At 36.6% G+C, this 23,467-nt stretch overlaps 1 protein-coding gene across 2 annotated transcripts in view; it reads left to right on the forward strand.

Annotated features, from left to right (window-relative positions):
• MYOM1 (myomesin 1) overlaps positions 1–23,467 on the forward strand; it is a 118,683-nt gene that overhangs the window by 77,906 nt on the left and 17,310 nt on the right. For both annotated transcript variants that reach the window (XM_006761861.2, XM_015562699.1), the window contains 9 exons: positions 431–557; positions 1,262–1,446; positions 6,317–6,431; positions 15,028–15,184; positions 16,981–17,087; positions 17,211–17,255; positions 19,738–19,874; positions 22,225–22,369; positions 23,105–23,164. In XM_006761861.2, coding sequence (XP_006761924.1) covers positions 431–557; positions 1,262–1,446; positions 6,317–6,431; positions 15,028–15,184; positions 16,981–17,087; positions 17,211–17,255; positions 19,738–19,874; positions 22,225–22,369; positions 23,105–23,164 — 1,078 coding nt within the window. The remainder of the gene's footprint in view (positions 1–430; positions 558–1,261; positions 1,447–6,316; positions 6,432–15,027; positions 15,185–16,980; positions 17,088–17,210; positions 17,256–19,737; positions 19,875–22,224; positions 22,370–23,104; positions 23,165–23,467) is intronic.

Consider the following 23,467-nt stretch of genomic DNA (forward strand, 5'->3'; position numbering starts at 1 on the left):
ATTTCTTCTTATAACTCACAATATCAAAGTCAGGCAGGCTCACCAAGGATAATCTGGCTCTCTTTTTATTAACAATATATATTTCTTCTTATAAATTACAATATCAAAGTCTGACAGGCCCACCAAGGATAATCTGGCTCTCTTTTTATTAACTCAAAATTAACTGATTCAGAATCTTAATTACATATGAAATATCCTTTCTCCTTTGCCTTATAATGTAACATAACTTCAGAACTGACATTCCAATACCCTTACCATACTCTGTTGGCTAGAAGCAGGTCACTTGTTTCGCCCACACTCAAAGAGAGTTTACAAAAAGGTATGATTCACTGAGAGTCATTCTAGAGTGTGTTCAACACAGGAGGTAAATAAAAAAAAAGTTGAACAATTAAGCTGAAACATTCACTCTGTGATATTATCTATGTTGCAGATCAGCAACTTGAAGGAAAACACGGTGTATCAGTTCCAAGTGGCAGCTATGAACATCGCTGGGTTGGGAGTGCCCTCGGCAGTAAGCGAATGCTTCAAATGTGAAGAGTGGACCATTGCTGTTCCAGGTAAATCCTGAAAACTCGGACTTTCTTCCAATAGACCCTACCACTTGGAGCTAAATTTAAGTGCTGTATAGACAAGTTCTAAAGGGAAATGAATTCTCTTGTTTCCTCATGTTTACATAAAGTATTTTTACAATACTATTAAATAACTAGAGGCCCAGTACAAGAAATTCATGCACGGGTGGGGTCCCTAGGCCTGGCCAGCGATCAGGGCTGAGATCGAGGCCTTCCTTCCAGCCTCTGAGGAGCATCTTGAACTGACCTTAACCACCTGCTGCCCATACAGGGTCTTAATAGGATGATGTAGAGCAGTGATGGCGAACCTATGACATGCGTTGTCAGAGGTGACATGCGAACTCATTTTTTTTGGTTGATTTTAAAATATATATATAAGTCTTTGTTTTACTATGGTTGCAAATATCAAAAAAATTTCTATATGTGATACGGCACCAGAGTTAAGTTAGGGTTTTTCAAAATGCTGACATGCCGAGCTCAAAAGGTTCACTATCACTGATGTAGAGCAATGAGGAAACTTGATATGTAATGACCACAAAATACCTATTTCTATGGAAATGGTAGATTTGAAAACAAAACATAAAACAGCCTCAGATTCAGCTGTAAGACCTTAAATGTGGTTCTAGATTTATACGTATTTGAGTTTTCTTATCTCCATTATGACTTTGATGCACTTTCTCTCTCTTTCTCAGGACCACCACACAATCTCAAGTATAGTGAAGTCAGGAAAACCTCCCTGGTTCTGCAGTGGAAGCCTCCAATCCACTCTGGACGGACTCCAGTCACTGGCTACTTTGTGGACGTGAAGGAGGCCAATGCCAAAGATGACCAATGGCGAGGACTCAATGAGGCAGCTCTTACAAACAAATACCTGAAGGTAGGAGGATGCTCATAATTTGAGAAACCTGTTTAAAAAGATAAAAGGCTCTTCTAAAGATATTAACTTAAAAGTTAGCAAGGTAAGACAATATTTCTGCTTTAGTCTGTGTCAGATATTGGGCTCCTGGTAAGTTTTCATTTGGCAGTGGTTGGGGATTGGCAAGGTTTCTGATGCTTAAAACAATTTGGTTAGATTTTACCTGAATTCCTTAGCCTAGCGTTGGAAAACATCCACAAGTCCTCTTCTCTCTAGTCTTCCCCTTCTTGCCTCCACTTACCCACCTCACATTTTGTTACTCACAGTCTTAAGACATTTTTACTTACCATTCCTCAAAGTTGACTTTCTTATTCCTTCGTATAATTCTTTTGAAGGTGTTTTTTGATTTGAGGATCTATTTTTATAGGTCTCGTGCCAGTAAGCCTTTAACTGCTGATTCCTTTGAGTCTTGCCCAGTCTCACTTAACCTGCTCCCTCACGTTTGTGCTCATGTGAGCTCTCAGAGGCGAGTAGAATGGGTTCACTCAACTCTTGACCTTATCCTCACCCTTATCTATGTCATTGCCTTCCAGATTCCTCTACAGAGTTCTAATTGAACCAGTTTCCAATTCTGTCTACCAAAGACTGTTCTGATAAAACCACTGAACCTCTCACCTGTCCCAAATGGAAATCTCAAAAGAATGTTTTCCCTTATTGTCAGCAGTATCCAGAGACCCTGACTCCACTGTAGGGCCTCAGAAACGAGGGCTGTCTGATTCTAGTTCTTGTTACTTAGAATGAAGTGTGGTTTCACCGCAGTCATACAGAGCTGAACACTGCATTTAGTGTGCCACCCCATCTGTTGACAAAACAGGCACTGTCTAGGGTGGGCCTTAGAAGATATTCAAAGTATACCTGGTCTAAAAGATCACTCCTGTAGACCTGCCACTATGGACTAAAGTTCATACCGTCTGTCAGCTAATCTCTGGAGTGAAGGCATTTATAGCCCCCATAAAAAAATGTATATATGTGCTCCAGGAGAAATGGCCCTTAAGCCATTACACCCAATATGCCATTGACTCAATTTAGCATATTCCAATTTAGCAAAAGGTCAAGGACGGTCTGGAGCCAAGGATGCTGTTTAATTGTCCAGATGAGTCAGGAGGCCTGTAGATGCAAAGAAACCCCCAGAGGCCAATGTAAAATAAAGGCCAGGTGCATCCTGGATAATGGTGGTAAGTGTTTAGGGCCAGGATGACTTCTAAATCAGTCTAGCAAGAGCCTGAAGTTGGACCTGACTGGGGTGAAGTAAGGCCAGAGGCCATTATTCCTTTAAGAGTGGAAGGGTGTTACTGTCACTCCAGTGACTAGACACTAGGATATGGATTCACCTCCTGTGTCATGATGCAAAAATCTGACTCACAGCCACATGTTACCTTAGTGGCAGGTGCAGATGTGGCACACACCTGGCAACTGTTCTATTTTTATCACAACAAGGAAATGTTTCTGTTCCTTTCTGTAAATCCACACCTACCTGGCATTATTTCTAAATATAGAATTTAAATACATCAAACTCTGTAAATTTAGCCTGTACCTAAATCAAGTTCATTGACAGATGAAAATTCACTTCAAAACTCTATTGGCTACAGTGAAAGCTATCACTACATCGTGACATTCCATCATCATAAACACAATACAATTAAATTATTAGATTAAAATCCTAATGATTTAACACATAGTTCATTTAAATGAATAGTCACAAACACTTTGCTTAGTTGAATAAATATATTCTAGTTTTGTTTGATTTAAATCACATTTTGGATAATGATCTCTATCCCAACATTATGGGGAAAAATTGCACCCTCTGTGTGTAATAAATTTATCTTTCAAATGAAATATAGCTTTTAAACATTACATATTTTAAAAATAAAAAGATAATATTTGGTGAAATAGTAACACTTTTTATAATAGTAATAAGATTGTGCTAAACCCAAAGAAAGTCACAAAAAGTTATAAAGTGGAACTGTTATATAAAAACATATTTAAATTTTTTTATAACCCTTATACTCTTATAACTCTAGGTCAGTACACACATGTAATAACTTTTTAGCAAACATCTTCTTAAACAACGAAAATCTGGGGGTTTAAAATTTGAAACCAGAGTGAAAGTAGAAGAAACATATCTCAGCATAATAAAGGCCATATATGACAGACCCACATTCAATATTATGTTCAATGTGCAAAAATTAAAAGGGTTTCCTTTAAGATTAAGAACAAGACAGGGATGTCTGATTTTACCACTCTTATTCAACATAGTACTGGAAATATTAGCCATAGCAATCAGACAAGAAGAAAAAATAAAAGGCATCCAAATTGAAAAGGAAGAAGTAAAATTGTCATTATTTTCAGGTGATATGAAACTGTATATAGAAAACTCTAAAGGCTCCACCAAAAGACAACTGGAATTGATAAATGAATTCAGTAAAGTAGCAGGATACAAAATTAATATCCAGAAATAAGTGGCATATTTATACACCAATATTGAACTATTATTAAGAAACTAAGAAAACAATCCCATATATAATTTCATCAAAAATATACCGAGGAATAAATATAACCAAGGATGTATAAGACCTATACTTGGAAAATTATAAGATACTGAAGAAAGAAATTGAAGAAGATATAAATAAGTGAAGTCAAATACTCTGTTTATGAATAAGAATAATTGAGATTATTTAAATGTCCGTACTACCCAAAGAAAGCAATCTATAGATTCAATGCAATTCCTCTATCAAGATACCAATGACATATTTCACAAAAGTAGAGCAAATATTCCCAAAATGTGTATGGAACCACAAAACACCCCAAATAGTCTCAGCAATCTGGAGGAAGAAAAACAAAGTTGGAGGTATCACATTACCTGATATCAAAATATATTATAAGGCCTTGGTAATCAAAACAGCCTATGATTGGCACAAAAAGAGGCACATAGATCAATGGAACAGAATAGAGAGTCCAGAAATAAACCCTTACGTCTATGGTCAATTAATATTTGACAAAGGGGGCAAGAACACACAATGGGGTAAAGACAGTCAGTAAATGGTGCTGGGGAAATTGGACAGGTACATGCAAAAAAGAAAAGAAAGAAAAGAAGAGACAATAAAAAAGAAACGAAATCAAAGGAAAAGAAAGAAAAGAAAAGAAACTACAGAATCTTCTTACACCATACAAGAAAAAATTCAAAGTAGACTAAAGACTTAAATGTAAGACTTGGAACCATAAATATCTTAGAAGAAAACATAGACAGGAAAAATCTCAGACATTTATACTTTTCCTGATATATTTCCATGGGCAAGGGAAACAAAAGAAAATAAATAAATAAATGGGACTAGTAATCTAATGAACAAAATAAGCAAACAAAAAATAGAAACAGTCTCATAGATACCGAAAACCGACTATCAGCCGTCAGAGGGTAGAAGGGTTGGGGAGCTGGGTGAAAAAGGTGAAGGAATTAAGAAAACCAACAACAACATAGACACAGACAACAGTATGGTGATTATTCGAGAGAAAGGGGCTGGGGAAGTAAAAGAGGGTAAAGGAGAGGGCATTCATCAGTGATACATCTGATAAAGGATTAATATCCAAAATTTATAAAGAACTTACACAACTCAACACCAAGAAAACAAACAATCCAATTAAAAAATGGGCAAAGGATCTCCAAAGAGGACATACAGATGGCCAATAGACACATGAAAAGATGCTCAATGTCACTAATCATCAGAGAAATGCAAATTAAAACCACAAGGAGATATCACCTCACACCAGTCAGAATGGCTATCATCAATAAATCAACAAACAAGTGTTGGCCGGGATGTGGATAAAAGGAAACCCTTGTACATTGTTGGAATGCAGACTGGTGTAGCCATTGTGGAAAACAGTATGGAGGTTCCTCAAAAAATTAAAAATGGAACTGCCTTATGACCCAGCAATTCCACTTCTAAAAAATGTATCTGAAGAAATTCAAAACACTAACTCAAAAGAATAATGCACCCCTATGTTCATTGCAGTGTGATTTACAATAGTCATGTATTGGAAGAAGCCCAAGTGCCCATCAGTAGATAAGTGGATAAAAAAGCAGTGGTACATTTAGGCAATGGAATACTACTGTAAAAAAAGAAAGAAATACTGCCTATCAGTAGATGAGTGGATAAAAAAGCTGTGGTACATTTACACCATGGAGAAAAAAAAAAAAAAAAAAAAAAAGGATCTTTTACCCTTTGAGACAATATGGAGGTTCCTGGAGAGTATTATGCCAACCGAAAGCCAATCAGAAAAAGACAAATACCATATGATTTCACATATATGTGTAATCTAATGAACAAAATAAGCAAACAAAAAATAGAAACAGTCTCATAGATACCGAAAACCGACTATCAGCCGTCAGAGGGTAGAAGGGTTGGGGAGCTGGGTGAAAAAGGTGAAGGAATTAAGCAAAAAAACAAACAAAAAAAAACAAAACAAAACCCAAAACACTCATAAACATAGACAACAATATGGTGACTACCATAGGGAAAGGGGTCTGGGGGGAGATAGAAGAAGGCAAAGGGGATAAATGGTGATGGAAAGAGACTTAACTTTGGATGGAGAACACACAATACAATATATGGATGATGTGTTGTAGAATTGTATACTTGAAACCTATATAATTTATTAACCAATCATAAATTCAATATAATTTTTTTTAAAAGAAAGAAAAACGTTATGCATAATTGACCCATGCAGTTCAAATCTATGTTGTTCAAGGGTCAATTATAAATTGTTATTACAGAGGAAGAGCACTTATGTTTAAGTGACACAAAATGCCCATTGTATTTATACCTGTTTCTTCCAGGTGCAAGGCCTCCAGGAGGGTGTCAGCTATGTGTTCCGCGTCCGAGCCATAAACCAGGCTGGTGTTGGCAAGCCGTCCGACCTTGCTGGGCCTGTTGTGGCAGAAACTCGACCAGGTGGGCTTTTGCTCTTTCATGTGTAAGATACCAAAGTAACATTCAACCTAACTTTCTGTGCTTTCCCTAGTTTTCAAAATCATCAATATATGGGTATCTGAATAGTTGATAAGTATTACCTTAGGCATGACGGTCATTTACCACATCATAGGAGCCTCAGTACAGGGCTGAGCCAGCTTTGAGATGGTCCAGGGATATTCTGGTTCATACCTAAAAACAGAGATGTTCTTGATCAAATTATGAGTCCTGGACTGACTGTTTGAAGCATACATTCCTGGGACATTATTCCTATTATACCATGGTCATAAAATCCACAAGAATGTTTTTCCAGTCATAGGGAAAGCTAGAACAGCAGTTAGCAATCACAATTCTTAAACAACAGCAAGATTTTTAAATTACTTTAAACCAGGGGTCAGCAAACTTTTCCTGTGAAGGACCAGATAGTACATATTTTTTACTCTATGGCCACCTGGTTCCTGTTGCAATATTCAAAAGCAGCCATAGACAATGCATAAACTAGTAAGCATGGCTATGTTCCAAGAAAACTTTCTTGTGCGCATTATATGCATTACATAATATAATGTATTATGCATTGTGAAATTTGAATTTTCAGTAATTTCACATGCCCTGGAATATTAATCTTCTTTTGATTTTTTTAACTGTTTAAAAATGTGAAAATCATGTTTAGCTTGCAGGCCATAAAAAAAAGAGGCAATGGGCCATGTTTAGCCCACAGGCCATAGTTTGCTGACCCCTGGGTTAAACTAACAGTAGGTCTGACTGAATGATCTATAGAGTTGAGGCAGCCCTCACTTCACAGTTTTAAGAGCTGTTATGATTGGAGTAGGCAAGACAGTCTTTCCCTTTGTTATGGGAACAAAGTCTATAGTGTTCACTGTGCAAATAGTTTCAAATCAATATATAATAATTGTTTGTTTTGTCATTTAACCTCTATCACTTTTCAGTGTTATATATTTCAGTTCATTAAAGTTGCATAAGAGAAAGAACTAGAAATGAGAGGATAAAAAAATATTAACCAGTTATTTTAAGTTTATATTCATTCTAATCCAAGCAGTTACACTTTAATTTATTCTTATTTTCAGATGGAAATAAAGAGCAGATAAATAATGTAGTATTTATTTTTATGATGAGAAAACAATGTAAACACAGAAAACTCTGCTCTCACTTTGTTATATGGAGAGTACCTCAAATGTACCCTTTGAAGGAAGTATTTGTCCCTTTCATCCTATTATTCATAACCTGCTTTCAACTATTCTTATAACTTCTCTCTAGAGCTAGGTGGTACAGAAGTGACCTTCTTATAACAAAGTGTGGTCAGTGTGCTGGTGAGAGTGCCATACCTCTTTAAGTCCCCTTTGCAAAATTTCACAAGAAAACAGAAAAAATGCTAGGAACATATATGCCAAGTAAAAGGGAATACACAAAGACACCAGCACACATATTCCTATAGACAGCAGATCCTTCATGTGCCAACTAGGAGGAAATATAAGGTGGCAAATGGACATATAAAAGGACCCAACTACAATGTTCCCTGTAAGTAGAACATTGAAACTACTATAAAAGTAAACTCTTAATCTAGTCATGGGTAAATTAAACTCTTAATCTAGTCACTTTAAGCACCGGAATCCAAATCCGATTGGCTGAAGAAAGCTTAAATTGATTTATTATTTTCTCATCAATAGCTTCAGAGTGGTAGGTGACCATGCATGCCGTAATGAAGCCTTCACTATGAAAAATTTACCACCAAAAAAGGATCTGCTGGTGGGCTCCTGGGTAGAGTTTTGTCTCATTGATTTGGAATAGGCACCAAAAGTCATTTTGGTATGGCCATTTCATCCCCAGAATGTAACTACAAACAAAACAGCTACAGACATTATCACAAAATAGCACCAGATAAACCCCACTTGGGAACCACTGGATCCCAACCTAGAAAAGAATCCTGGGGTGCACAAAGTCAAAATGTTTTGCCATGAAGAAGCACCAAGACCCAGGAGATTCTTGGACTTGTTCCAGATGTAGCAGGCACATTCATTCTTGCAACATGTGTTTTTTGAGATGTTGTGTGGACACCAGAAGTAGACTAATGTAGCATTTGTCATGTATACTAGGCTTATGATCTGGTGGAAAAGCCAGAGTTTACAACATGTGAGAACTAGATAGATGTTCATAAAATATTTCCTATAGCTGAAAAGGCCATGAGCTAGGTATTAAAGTTTTATAACTCCTTGTAAAAATTTATATGTAGCATAAGGTTGTCTGTATTTGTTAATTTTGTTAAATGCTAATATATTACTTTTAACCAGATATTTATTTTATGTTAGAATGGGTGGGAAGGGGTGGGGAGCATGTTATCAATTTCAAGATTTGGGATATAAAACCCATATTGTTATTTCAGAAGAATGACTTCTTTTGGAATGCATTATTAAAATTTCTGATAGAAAATAAAGCTTATCATGTAACAGCAAACCTTGAATACATCTAACAGGACACCTCAAGTGTAATTTGAATTCCACTTAAAAGTTAACCTAACCCACTGGGTTTGTAGGATCACGGGTATCCCTTTGATGTCAACTAAGATGCCAGTAGAAATAGCTCAGCCACTATTGCACATCTAATAGTAATGAGGATCTAGAAAATGGACTGTGCCATGTTCTACCAAGAAATCTATTAGCTAAAAAATACTTACAAGAAGAATAAGCTGAAAATTATTTAGTGTATATTTGTTGGTACATGACAGGCACTTCTATTCTTGATATTTGATATTTATCAAACAGTATCTGGGTTGATTACATCAGGCCTGGGGTGAGATGGAGATGGAAGCAAGGTGAGCCAGATCAGATGGGAGACAAGAAAGAGACCTGCCAAGGTGTGGCAGGTGATCTGGAGGGCAACAAATAACTTGCAGTACAGGCTACAGCTATTCTTAGCAGAGAAACAGCACTGGGCAGGAGGCTTCAGGTGATGGGCAAAAGAACCCAGACACAAGGCAGAGTCCCAAGCAGAAACTGGATTACTGGAAATTAGGACATGGTCACCTAGAGCAAGGCAGGTTAGAAGAACACAGCACCAGATGAAATAATGATCTGGGGTTGGGCTGACATCCCACTAACCAATCCCAGTTTCTAAAAACTGGTTAGTCATAGAACATGGTAGGGCTGAGAACGTAAATATGTGCTCAGTGGCCTAATGGTGGTCTTGAAGGATTCTGAAGGAGGAAGCCAGGCTTACTATTAAAGATTAGGTCAGCTGATTTAGAAAACTGCACTTGTATTTGCTTAATCACTGGTCTCTTTCATCCATTAAAACAGTACTTCCCAACCTTCATGCAAATACTTTCTGAAAATACTGCCTGCATTCCAGACTCCATTCCAGGCCATTATATCAGAAGCTCCAGTACTGAGCCTGGGCACAGTTTCATTTCTGTTTGTTTGTTTGCTTGTTTGTTTAGCTCCTTGGGTAAACATTATAGCATGAAACTGGCTAGTAAACTATGGCCTCCTCCAAAATAGAAACGGTCTTTACTCTCTATATGCTGAGAGCCTAGTACCTGGTGTATAGTAGTCACTTATTAAATGAAAAACTAATGAATGACTACCATGTTTAGGTCAGTGAGTGTGACTCTGGTTTGAAGCCACAGCATGTACACTGAACCCTAGATACCTTGTAATGAACACCCTGGTCATGAAGCTGGGAGAGAAGCTGGGAGAGAAGCATCAACAGGGGCTGCAATATGGAAGCAAAGTGGTGGGTCAGCCAGCGGTCCTCCTCTTAAATATAGGGGAGCCCAGTATTACTTGTAACTGATTACATTAATTCACTTTTTTTTTCGTTGAGTGTTTATAAAAAGAACCATTCATTTGAATAGTGTATTATATATCTTTTGTAAAATTGGAATAGAATTTTTTGCCCACTCTGCATCCAGTACCCCTTTATTTAAGGAATCTTACTAATTAACTTCTCTGAGATTTTAATATGTGGAAAAATTGGTCCTTCCAGATTAACATATACACTGTCTTTATTATACAAAGAGAAATCTACAATCCAACATGTCTTTCCTTTTCAGATACAAAAAAACTCTGAGCTCATTTTTTAAATTTTTAGTCTACTTTAAAATTTTCCAAGAAATGTCTTTTGTTTTAAACTCTTCTAATTTATTCTTTGTTGTTTCAAATAGTTTTAAAGTATTTCCAAAAATACCCAGAATGCAAGAAGGGCCTACCTTTTTTTCTAAATGCAACTCCAATTTCTCATTCTAGGTATTATTGTAAAATACTTGGTCTACTAAGTCACTCTTTAAAAACACCTTTATTGCCTGGTCAGCATGGCTTAGTGATTGAGTGTCAACCTATGAACCCAGAGGTTACAGCTTGATTCTTGGTCAGGGCATGGGTTTTGGGCTCCATCCACAATAGGGAGCACGCAGGAGGCAGCCAATCAATGATTCTCTCTCATCATCATTGATGTTTCTCTCCCACTCCCTCTCCCTCTCCCTTCCTCTCTGAAATCAATAAAAATATATTTTTAAAAAATAAAAAATAGCAGCTTTATTCAAAGAATTATGTTAACAAATTAATTAAAAGTTAATAACAGAACTTTTTAAATTTGAAAAGCCTATTTAAAGAGTCTGATAGCATCAGCATTGTAATTCATGTGACAAATAGGCAACAAGCTTGTAGCATTGACCATTTTTTTTGCTCTGACCATTTTTAAGACAATAACCCAATAACATTGTCTTATGTTTACACAGAGATAGTATTGAAACTGCATTCTTTCTCTACAATACAGTATTAAGTTATTCTAACTAAACATTATTTTCTAATGAGAATTGTTGGAGTTCAAGAAATATGCTTAAATAACTAATATTGCAATTATTTTCAGTAAATTTGATTTTTCAAGTTTTGAGATTCTGATTATATTATTTTTATGATGATATTTTCGGCCAGTTTGTGGCAGGATAGTAAGAAACTAGAAAAATTCCTGGGCAAGTGGAATGGGAAAACTGAGACAAGAAAATTAAACAAGGCCAAACATTTGGGAGAGCTTACAGGCAGCTTGTGAATCAAAAGACCTTATCTTCCCCAACCAAGGACACTTGAGAGCAAATGGTTTATACCTCTCCTCCCTAACCAGATAATACGTAGCTTAAATCACCCTGTTCTGGGGAAATAGAGAACAAAGATCCAATTAACGACATTTGTGCCAGCTAAACCCAAGGACAAATATCACTTGAGGAATGTTAGGCAGGATAGATAGCTGCTAGGGCAGCAAAGTGGGGAAGGGGAAAAGAAGTGGGAATTTTATCTCACCCACTAGGCAAAAAACTCAGCCGGCTTAGAACAAGATAACCAGATGAATGTACAGACATTCCAAGATAAGCCCCAACAATGTAGACGAGAACTTCGAAACCTAGTGTGCTACCCAAGATATCCGGCAGGGGACTTTGAAACCTATAGAAGGAAAGGTTGTAAGACCCCATGAACCTCCACAGGAGGGCACACTCAGCTTAGCTGAGTTGCCCACTTGTGCTTTATGCCAAGTATATTTTTAATAAATTGGCTTGCTTTGCTTCTTTAATAAATTCACTTGCCTTGCTTCGATGCTGTTTTATGTCATTCGCCTGAATTCCTCTCATGAGAGTGACAAGAGCCATAGAGAAGGGGAGAGCCCTCCACACACACACTCAGGGAGCTGTCCTGTAACAAGTTGACAGCATCATTGATTTGTCAAAGAGGAAATCAAACTTTGCATTCTGAGTATAAAATTAAGGAGGAAACCTACTGTGCCTAGAATGTTTTCTTTATTGTGACTTTCATTTTATCTATCAAAATTTTGCTTTTACACTCAAGTTTTGAAAACAAGTTCCAATAAATAAATGTTGCAATTCTAAACTGACATTTTTCTTTTAAATCTGTTTTTTTCAATCCAATCCCTGGCACATATAAATACATGTGGAAAATATGAAAGAAAAAATCCCTACTCTTGTAGAATTTAACCCTATATTCAACAAAATAATCAACCAGTGAAGTTTTTGAAAAGTGAAAATCTAATGAAATACTCACCTTAATAAGTATTTGATTTTTAAAACTGAAGTGTTAAATATAGTTTAAATAAATCAACCAATAGCACTCATCAGAGCCACGATTTTGTGCACAAATTGAAGAAATATTCATGCCTCTCTTTCCAATCCACTATATTGTCTACAATGTGCTGATTTGACCTGATTGATCAAGAGAAGCTTCACAGATGAGAAAAGCTCTCTTATGTACTAGTTGACGTTACATCTTTTGACTCTCCCAACAATCACTTATTTTTAAATTTCAAATTTTAATCTAAAACTTGCTATAATGTCTTTGGGCCTGCTTTTTAGTTTTCTGTCTCCTCTCCTGCTGTCATGTTCCTTATTCTCAGTGTGCCTGTTAATAGTAGCATCTTATTTCTGTCTCTTTGGGGAATTTAATCTACTGAGATTCTAACAATGAGGCTTGTTAGCATCATCTCAAGCTAAGTATAGATTCCAAGTGACAACCTATGGAGTTCTCCAGTGAGTTTAGAAATACTACTAATGTGTGGACTTTGTCACATCAGCACTAGCTCTTAGAGGCTTGTTTTCCTTACTTCTTGGTTTTGGGCAATATTCCAGATGAGTGAAGTATTAGAGCACAAAGGTTATCTATGGAATTGAGAGAAAGGCTAAGCTAATTAAATTGTTTCTAGTTTTTAAGTTTTGTGACTCCTTTGCCAGAAAAGTCAAATGTTTGACTTAGTAAAAAACAAGATTCTTAACCTACGCAATATTTTTTCTGTTGTAAACCTAAGGCGTACCTCTAATATAATAAACAGCAATCCTACGGGTGATTCACTTCCTTTTAAAAGGGATTACAGATAAGCAATGAATGATTAATATGAACAATTGCCGTGCCTTCAAAATGGGCTTTATACAAATAGCAAGAAAGGTTTAGATAACTTCCATGGCTTTCTTTCCCTCTTCATAACAATACAAATATATAGAATATTTCCGATTTACATTCTCACTGTGACTCAGTCATGCTAACTGTGTATTATAACTGCCTAAACCTCAACACACTTAGGTGTTACTCTTTTCCTAGGTTTTAAGTATAGTACTTGTTCACTATTTGTTATACAACAATGGATTGTAAGGATTAGTTGTGTGTTACTGGGAATAGAAGTAACACATAGTCTGCACTGTCCAATGGAGTAGACACAGCCCCTTAAAAGTAATACATGGTAGACATTTCACTTAAGAAATAACTCTTTAATTGATTATATTTCCTTTTACCCACATAGCCAAATATAAAATTAACCCTGTTTGTTGTTTAAAAAGTCATTTTTAAAATCTTCTAGACCTAGTCTTCCCTAAGCTTCCCATCTGTAAAAAATCACTTTTTAGACATTTATAATTGAAGCACACGCTGCCATCAACAAGGACACAAATTAGATCAACTGCCAGGCTTAGGAGCCTCGGGTCACCGCTCACTGTTTGGGCACTCATATTCTTTTGGCTTTCCCTTGAATGACATTTTGCAATTTTTTCCCCTGATAGTAGGCCAGGATGCGGGGTATCTTATGATACCGTATAAAGAGAAAACCTTTGATCCCTTGGGAAGCATCTATTGGAAAAGATTTTGTGCTTTTAAAAAATAAAGTTGCACCTTTTGAGATCAAGTATATATTTTTTCTGATACATGGAAACACACCACGTTTAGACTGGTAATTGAATGCATGTCAATTTAAAAAGAGCATTTTACCTTTCAAACTGGATTTAGATGTAGATGTGAACATTTTACATGCTGTACAAACTCTCTTTGAATTGCTATATTATATGCAGGTGCAATTTAGTATAACTCTCAAAAATAAAAGAAGCCAAAACATGAACAGAATTGTTTTCTTTTAAATTCTAAATGCCAATCTTGAAACATATGGGTCTCTTGAAATTTGTTTTCATTTAAATTTCCATACAGTTTCATAACAGTCATTTCTAAGTTGCTGTTGTTCCCATCCTGAGGGGCATCTTCAGATTGATTTATGGTTGCCTGATCAGCGGAACAAGTTTTCATCTATTTCTCCATTCATAAATGATCTACAAAAGTTGAACATGTGACTGTAGACAATTCTTAGCGCCTCTACTTTCTCCCCTTCGATTTCTCTTTGGTTTTCTTATCTCTTATCTATCCTTTACTGATGATGAGTTGGATATAGGTGTTTCTAACGCAAAGTCATGAATTAAGTCCTGATGAGGATCATTCAGCTTTCCTTTTTCCCAATGCTGCCTTTCTCTCCTTATTTATGATCAACCCACTCCCATAACTGAGCCATCAGTCACATCACCTGGTTTTTATTCAGCCCTGGCCAAACATGACACTTTTATTTAATTCCCTGTTACAGTATAAAAGTTGAATTGTAGAACAAAATGTCAGTCACAGTGAGCAGTTGGGGCTTTTCCCTGCGTGAACTCAAAGCCCTGCTTTAAGGCTAAAGTAAAGGATATCAAGGAATTCTTGGTCGATTTTTACCAGAAAATATCAGTGCCTCTTTCTTCTTCTTCTTTTTCTTCTAGGAACCAAAGAGCTTGTTGTAAGTGTGAATGATGATGGAATCATTTCCTTGAACTTTGAGTGTGATCAGATGGCTCCAAATTCTGAGTTCACCTGGTCCAAAGATTATGTAGCCACTGAGGACTCTGCACGTTTGGAAGTTGAAAGCAAAGGAAACAAGTATGGACTTGTTTATAATCATGGGTTTCCTTTTCATAATAGAAGGGTGAAGTAAGCTCTTTGCTTTCCATTTCAAATAGTATAAAGAGATGAATCACAAATATTTTATATCTGTTATGTAACATAAAAAGTAATAATCAGTATAAACCTTAAAAAATAACAAACCTTGCCCTGGCTGGTTTTGCTAAGTGGTTAGAGTGTCAGCCCATGCAGCAAAGGATACCAGGTTCAATTCCCAGTCAATAGGTCAAGAGCATGTACCTGGGTTGCAGGTTCAATCCCTGGCCCTGGTTGGGGTGCAACCAGGGCGGGAGGCAACCATCGATGCGTGTGTGTGTGTGTGTGTGTGTGTGTGTGTGTGTCCCTCACTCCCTCCCTTTCACTCTTTCTAAAAACAGCAAAGGGAAAAATATCCATGGGTGAGAATTAACAAAAAGCGACAACAAAGAAATCCTTATAAAGTACTTTTCACATTATTTCATTTAAAGTGCTAGTTCATTTATGGTATTAGAAGAGCTTTGATTGACATAAAAGTAAGCTTTAAAAATGATGCTCATTATTCTACAGATTTTGAAATCTTAAGGTAATGTTGAGGATGCTTGTGGGGAGGGAGCAAGGAAGAACTTGCTGGTTGCCAATTCAAGTTAGGGCAAATTAAATGGGTAGGTCTAACCTGCTCTGCTTTTCTCACCACCACTTGTGAGTGACACAGTAATGCACTGGAAAGAGCTCTATGTGGGAAGCACAGAATAGATGCGTTCTAGTTCCAGCTCTGCCAGGAGCTGGCTGTGTGACCTGAGCAGTTTTTAATTTCCACGAACCTCCGATTACTTTTCTGTAGAATGGGTGAGAGTGAAGAAGATTGATTTTATGATCTAATCCTTTTAGCCCCAAGAGTCTGAGTTTTCTTTTTACTTTGCCTTACTTATCCAGGTGTATATCTTTATAATACCAGTCACACTGGATTGCAAAATAATCCCAAGCATTATTTCTATTATCAAGTACCCCAATATATATCAAAAATTTAAAAATAATAATTTTGTTAGAGAATGGCAAGAATATAATTAAAGGACATTTTACTGTTGCTATGCTGTAAAGTCCTTGAAGTAAAACATACATTGGCCCAAGAAAAGATAATCAAACTATAAGTTTTTCTTCCACTTTGTGCACTTGACTAACATTTGAATACTTGGTTCATCTTAGACACTGTCTAGCATTATGACTCACCAAAGTTAGAAAACACAGTGAACTAGACCACTGACCGATTCATTCCACAGATTTATTAAGCACATATTATGTGCCAGAGAAGGCACTGGATGCTGGAGGATACAACAGTAAGCAAAATAGATCTCCTTCCTAAAAGCACACAGTAGAGTCATAGAGATAATGAAATAGGCACTACCAATGAATGTTTGATTGCCTCAAAAAGGGAAGTTCAGGGGATGACAATTCAGGCACCAGAATTACCAACAGCAGGTTCTGCCCTGTTGCGGGGAGGCCAGAGGGTGGACCCAGGCTCCCTAGCAAGGGCTGATCAGCTAAAATTGTCTTTATTTGACATGTGTATAGGTATGGAGCATAGCTTGAGGATGGGAAATTTGTACCAGCTCCCCACTCCCATCACCATCACCCCTAGGAAAATGTCAGGAAAGACTTCGAGAAACAGCAAGAATGACTAGGTCACTAGGGACTCCAAAGGAAGGGGGTAGCATGTGCAAATGCCTAGAAACAATGCAGGACCCAGGTCCCCAGATGCCATGTGGAGTCATTTATTACAAAAATATTCTGTTCTTAAGGACAAAAATTACCTTCAAAGAACTCGGGATGGAAGACTTGGGCATTTACTCCTGTGATGTAACAGAAACTGATGGAATAGCAGCAAGCTACTTGATAGATGAGGAAGGTAAGTTTAAAGCCAGTTCATTCACAAGTCCAAGCTGCTTTGAGTTCTCAATGATGTTCTATCATCAAGTGACGTTTGTTTTAGTAATTCAAGGTTTAATTGTTCTTTTTTTTCTTCCTACAGAGTTGAAACGTTTACTTGCTCTCAGCCAAGAGCACAAGTTCCCAAGTAAGTGTCCACAATACTTTCACAGTTTAGCAATCCTACTAGGTGGTGACTTCTGGAATAGGGCAGATAACAACTCTGACAGGATTAAGAGAAGAGGCTCTAGAGAACAAATAATGGAACATAGCTTGATAGCTACAGATGCACTTTCTAGAAGTGCTGCTTTTATCTTTGTCATTGTTCTCAAGAGCTGAAGAGAATACTAACATAGGTACCATATTTCATGCTCTGTTTCATAGAGAAGTGGCAGATTACATAGGCATAACAGATGCATAATTAAGTTCTCTTTTTGCCTACACATATTAGAATCATATATTTATTTATTTTTTTTCTGGGCACATTAATTCCTGTGTCTTTTAGGCAAAGTAATCTAATCAATTTAATGTTGGCACTTAATGGAAGAATCATATCTCTAAATAAAGATATTACCTGCTGATCACTTTAAAGTCCTGAAAAATAAGTCAAAGATGCCTTGGTCAGAAAAAGAATTTCTCTGAACTATCTACAAACCTTCCAATAAAACATTTTCCACATAAAAGATTAAATTTCACATTTGACACCTAAAAGAGAAAGAAGTCTGAAATGACACTCGGAAAGTTCCACTGGCCTGATAAGATCTCTTGTCATTGGTACCTATTGACCAAAATAGGGACTTATCCAGAAAGTTACACCCTAGAGTTTGAGAAAACAAATAGAAAGGTATTTCATATACTCACTCTTTTACATCACGATTTTTTTAAACTCATTAATCCCTAAACTATAACTCCTTCACTACTATGGGAATTTCAGAACCAGGAAACAATGTGACCCAGATTATAGACAAAACTTTGTATTTTTGTATATGTGCATTTTTCTAGGGAGAGGATGAATGGCTTTCCTGAAATTCTCAAATGAGACTGCAATTTTTAAAAAATTGATGCTCTAAAATCAATTTCCTGGTATCTTTTCCATTCCTAAGGAATGATTGATCATGGTACTTGATAGATGAGGTTGATGCCTATTGGCCTCAGCTGTAATGTTCTCAAAACCAACTTTGTTCAGCAAAGCAGCATAGGAAGGTGTCAATGTAGGACGCAGACTTTCTGAATTCCAGGGGAAAACCATTTCTCTTTTGTATGCTTACTCACCATGAAACTGGAAACATAATACCATGAGTGGTGTCTTAACAGTTATATATATTTTAAAATTGTATGGAAGGTAGAGGTTTGGTCTGAGCCTCTTTTTAGCTTTGTATTGGAACAACTGAGTTTTACAGTGAATATAAAAGTGCAAATAAAAGGCATCCCTTAAAGCTTGAAAAAGGGTAGTTTTAGGATAAATACAAATAAATATTAATATACATTTGGTACAAGTTTAAGAAGCTTATAATTTAAAATGTAGTAGTGCTACATAAAATTGTGAGATAGGTTTAAGGATGATGATTTCTCCTAAAGGAAGTAGAAGGACTACTAAACTTTGAGAAACAACCATGCTTTTCCTGCAAAGTATGCCCTGGAGCCACCTCTAGTACAGAACTATTGACTGAAGGAGGCTTTGTAGAGAACATTTTCACATTAGGAAATTTAGAAACTAGTTTTAAGAGATCTCAGCCAACTTTTAAAATTTCACTCAGATTCAAATGGCTTAAGTGATACAAGTATAAGCAGAGATACATGATTCTTTCACTTTCTTTGCGAGGTAATCCATGTGATATTTTAATGAAGCTTCTCAATAGTGACTCACTATTTGCCTCTGAAATTTTTTGCTTGGTCTGAGAACTTGAACTGGTATACCATGGGGGTTAGGTAGGGTTTAAATGACAAGCTAGGTTCATCTTATATATACAATTAAAATTAATTCTTTTTAAAATTTATTTTTAAAAACATTTTAAAGAACCTCCAGAGGGAGATAAATTGTTGAAAAAATAAAATTGAACTCCTTTCCAAATATTTTGAAGTAACTCTAAGATCACAGAATGGTGAAACAGGAGAATATCTTGATTAATTAGGACTTTCAGGTTGATTTCATTCATTTATAAATGAATTGAATGAGGCCCAGATATACAAAATGGCCTGCCTAATATCACAGCTTGTTAGTAGCTGACCTTGGACTAGGCTCCAGCTCTCCTGGGGCCAGCCCAAGACTCTTTTCATTGCACTTTGTTTTCGTCCCTGCATACCAGGTATACATAACCAAAGCCACAGTAGAGAGTCACAAAGGTTAACTGAAGGACCTCAGGGTGCAAGTTCATCCTCTGCATTTTTACAGTGGAGACATCTGCGCCTCAGAGAAGGCAGATGACTTGCCCAGAGTGACAGTCAGAATTAGAACCCAGGTCTTCCATCCTTCCATGCCATGCTTTCCCTCCAACATCCTCACTGCCTCCAGGCTTTTCAAGAAGCAAGGTGCTCCATTGCCATTTCCATTGAGTGTGTTTTCACTTGTTGGAAGAATCTGTGTCAATAAAATTGGTTACCAATATAATTATTATTTCTATTTGTCATAGCTGTCGCAGTTAAATCAGATTTGGCAGTTGAAATTTTGGAGAAAGGTCAGGTCCGGTTTTGGATGCAGGCTGAGAAGCTGTCTGGCAATGCCAAAGTCAACTACGTATTTAATGAAAAGGAAATTTTTGAAGGGCCGGTAGGTTTTACACTTCTAGATTTCTAAACATATTATTATAGAATGTGCTGGGGGAGCCTATTAGAATGCAGGTAAGTTGTTATGAAAACCACTAGGTGTCGGGTGGGGAGTCTAAATTTCACATGTAAAAAATGCAGAGAAAAACATAAATTGATTGTCTCATACTATCCAAAGTGGAGCACTTTTGAGAATGAAAGAGGATACTAGTAATTTTCCCAGGACGAGAGTCATAAAACACAACTGTCTCAGGCAAATCAGGAAGTTTAATCACCCATGAAATAGAGCTGCTCTCTTTAGAAGGCAGAGGAGCCAGCACCCTGACCCAAACTCACATACTCACATCAGAATCCCCAGCAGGGACTTGGTTCTTTATATGGAGGAAATGGCCTCAATTGTTTCAATGGCTCAGAAAAAAACTACAGTAAAATATATTTATTGCTTTTCTGGTTAAAAATGCAATACATCCTTTCTGTAAAAAACTTTAAAGACTTAGAAAGAACAAGTCACAAATTTTTACAACTTTTTGATGTACATAAAAATTTAGACTTTGGTATGTACTTTTTGGTCTTTTTCTATACATCTGTGTGTATATGTTCATTCGTATCTTATTTACATAGGTGATTGTGTATATCTATATCTACTTCTTCGCTTTTAACATAAGCATAGTTTCCATAGAATGAATGACAACATCTGTGCTTTGTTTGTCCTCTCCAGACATCAGTAGAGCCAGGATCCGGCCAGGGCCTGGTGGGACTGAAGAACGTGGGTTTAGGGGCCCTGGCTTTCACCTATGTTACCGTGGGTGTAAATGGGAGACTGAAAAGACAGGGGAGAGATATGGTTTGTGGCCACTATTAACAACCTATTCTCCTCTGATCAAGATATGTTTTTGAAACATTTGAGGGGTCATTAGTGAGGGGAAGAATGAGTATTATAACGAGTAGATGGGTATGCATTTTATTCCTTTTCAACTCATACAGTAATTGTGTGTAGATACGGGTCCACCATGACCCATCTCTTCCCTGTTTTCAAATGTTCTCATAAACTGCTGTGACCACCACCTGCCCAGTGGAAAGGAAGGAAAAACTTTGTTGGCATCACTCTATGCCACCAAAGCCACTGAGGGAACACTCGTGCACCTGTGTGCAGAGACCCACTCCCTGTCATGTGCTCTCACACACGCTTACATGTTGCTGCATGCACACACAGTATATTGTCATTGCATTAGGCTCTAATCATACTGTTTTATTGGGTGGAAAATACTGTCTTAGGTTAGGTTTTCTAGAAGGAGATTCTGAAGTAGAGTTTCAAGTGATTTACGGGGAAGTAATCTCAAGAGTAGAGGGTCAGGGAAACAAGGAAGGTAGAAGAAAGCTAAGCAAAAAGTGATCTCAATTGGAGACTGGCTTCCTTGGGGGAGGCTCCAGGACCTGAATTGCACCACAGAGTTGATCCCAGACCTGAGTCTTCATGGGCACTTTATAGAAAAACTTATTAATTCAAATTCATTATGGAACTTGTACTGGTATGCCCAAGGGCTAAGATTTATCTTTACACTGAAAAAAACAGTTGCCCAAGCAACAGGATAAAATAAGCATAGTCTAACAGGGCAATTTCATTAGGAGCCAATGGATTTCAAATGCTTTGGAAGCATTTTTTTCTCATATTAATTCATTGCCTGCTACATACCATGCATGTGCTAGATACTAGGGCTATAGCAATAATGAGACAAATACTTCCTCCTACTGCCTATAATTAATTTTGCATTATTCTGATAATTAAAACAAATGTAATCTGGAATGTAAATGGAAATCTAAGAACAACTTTTTTTACTCACATGATTTATTAGATGCCGCTATAATTAACAGTGAGTAATTAAATTTGGAGATGTTGGACTTTCTAATTAATTAATTAATTATTCTTCATTTTTATTGTTGACCCTATTGTGGATGTTCCCACCCACCCCTTCTTTCCCCCCTTCCCTCTGGTCATCACCACACTGTTGTCTGTGACCATGGGTTATGCATATATGTTTTTTATGAAAGAAGGTGAAGAGATTAGCTAAAAACAACTTTTGGATAACATTTTGTGACTTGGGTTAACAAAACTCTATTTATATTTAAAAATTAAATTTTAGTCTTTTAGTAATCATTTCTGGTCACAGTCATATATTCCACATAATATTTTACTTTTCCTGGGTACAAGATTTTGAAAATGTGCTCATCTAAAAAAAGTGTTAACAAGAAATTTTATTAAAATTATGATTCTTTGGAGTTTGTATTTCTTTTATCAGGCTTATTGTCATCATATCTACCTCATTAATTTCTCTTTTTTCCTTTTCACATTGAAGAAATATAAGATGCACATTGACCGAAACACTGGTATAATTGAAATGTTCATGGACAAGCTCCTGGATGAGGATGAGGGAACATATACTTTCCAGCTTCAAGATGGAAGAGCAACTGGCCATTCTACTCTTGTTCTCATTGGAGATGGTAAGAACTCTGTGGAACATTAACCGGGATACTTTGCTGCTCCCTTTAATGAAAATGGCACAAAAGTGGTCATGTGGAAGGTAGTAGGAATTGTTCTTGTTTGGATTCCCATGCTTGAAATACAATTCTCAGTTAATACTTTCCATAGTACTTCATTACATAGAAGTGAAAGTTAATTTCAAAGAATACCAAATTTATCCCTGGCCTACAGGCAGAACTGTATATAAATTATCTCATCTATAAACAAATATTTACGACTAAAAGTAGTAAAGTGAAGACATTGCAGTACAACCAAGATTGTATATGTGTCTCAGAAACAAACTGTGATACTATCTTATGATGTGTGCTTATCTTAAATTGCTTAAATTAAGAAGAAAAATATGCAAAAGTAGACCATTAATTAATCATACATCCGATTGTACTTCAGCTGCCAAAAAACAATGTGGGAACCATCAAGATTGAAAATGTGGCATTTAACAAAGCAATGGGGAGGGTGGCCTGCTCTCTCCACTTCCAATGTCCAGTACTATTTCACTATTTCCTAGCTCCATGACCTTGAACAAATTGCTTAACCTTTCCAAGCCTATTTCTTCATCTGTGAAGACTGAAAATGAATAAAGTGGTCATGATGTACTAATGTTATAATAATGAACATAAATCACTTAGCACAGTGACTGCCATGCACATTTATACCACTCCACTCAGTTTCTTACTTTCTTGTTTTTTACTTTTTAGTTTATAAAAATCTCCAGAAAGAAGCTGAATTCCAGAGGCAAGAATGGATCAGGAAACAAGGTAAAAACAATCAGTGAGTGAAGAAGTAGCTTCAGTTTCTTGAACAAAATATTCCAAGATTATTTATACAACAAATTAAAATCAATGTTACTACTTATGTTAATACGGCTACAAATAAAAAATAATTGAAAATATTTATTATTAAATAGGTATTCATCTAAAATGTTTAAAAACGGAATCTTGAATTTTAAAAAATTCACTTCAAATATAAATTACATTAGAATTTAAGAATGAGCTTTCATGGTTGGAGCATTGTCTCAAACACAAAATGTTGCAGGTTTGATTCCCGGTCAGGGCATATGC

This window comes from Myotis davidii, unplaced genomic scaffold (assembly GCF_000327345.1).
Source record: "Myotis davidii unplaced genomic scaffold, ASM32734v1 scaffold96, whole genome shotgun sequence".
Taxonomy (NCBI): domain Eukaryota; kingdom Metazoa; phylum Chordata; class Mammalia; order Chiroptera; family Vespertilionidae; genus Myotis; species Myotis davidii.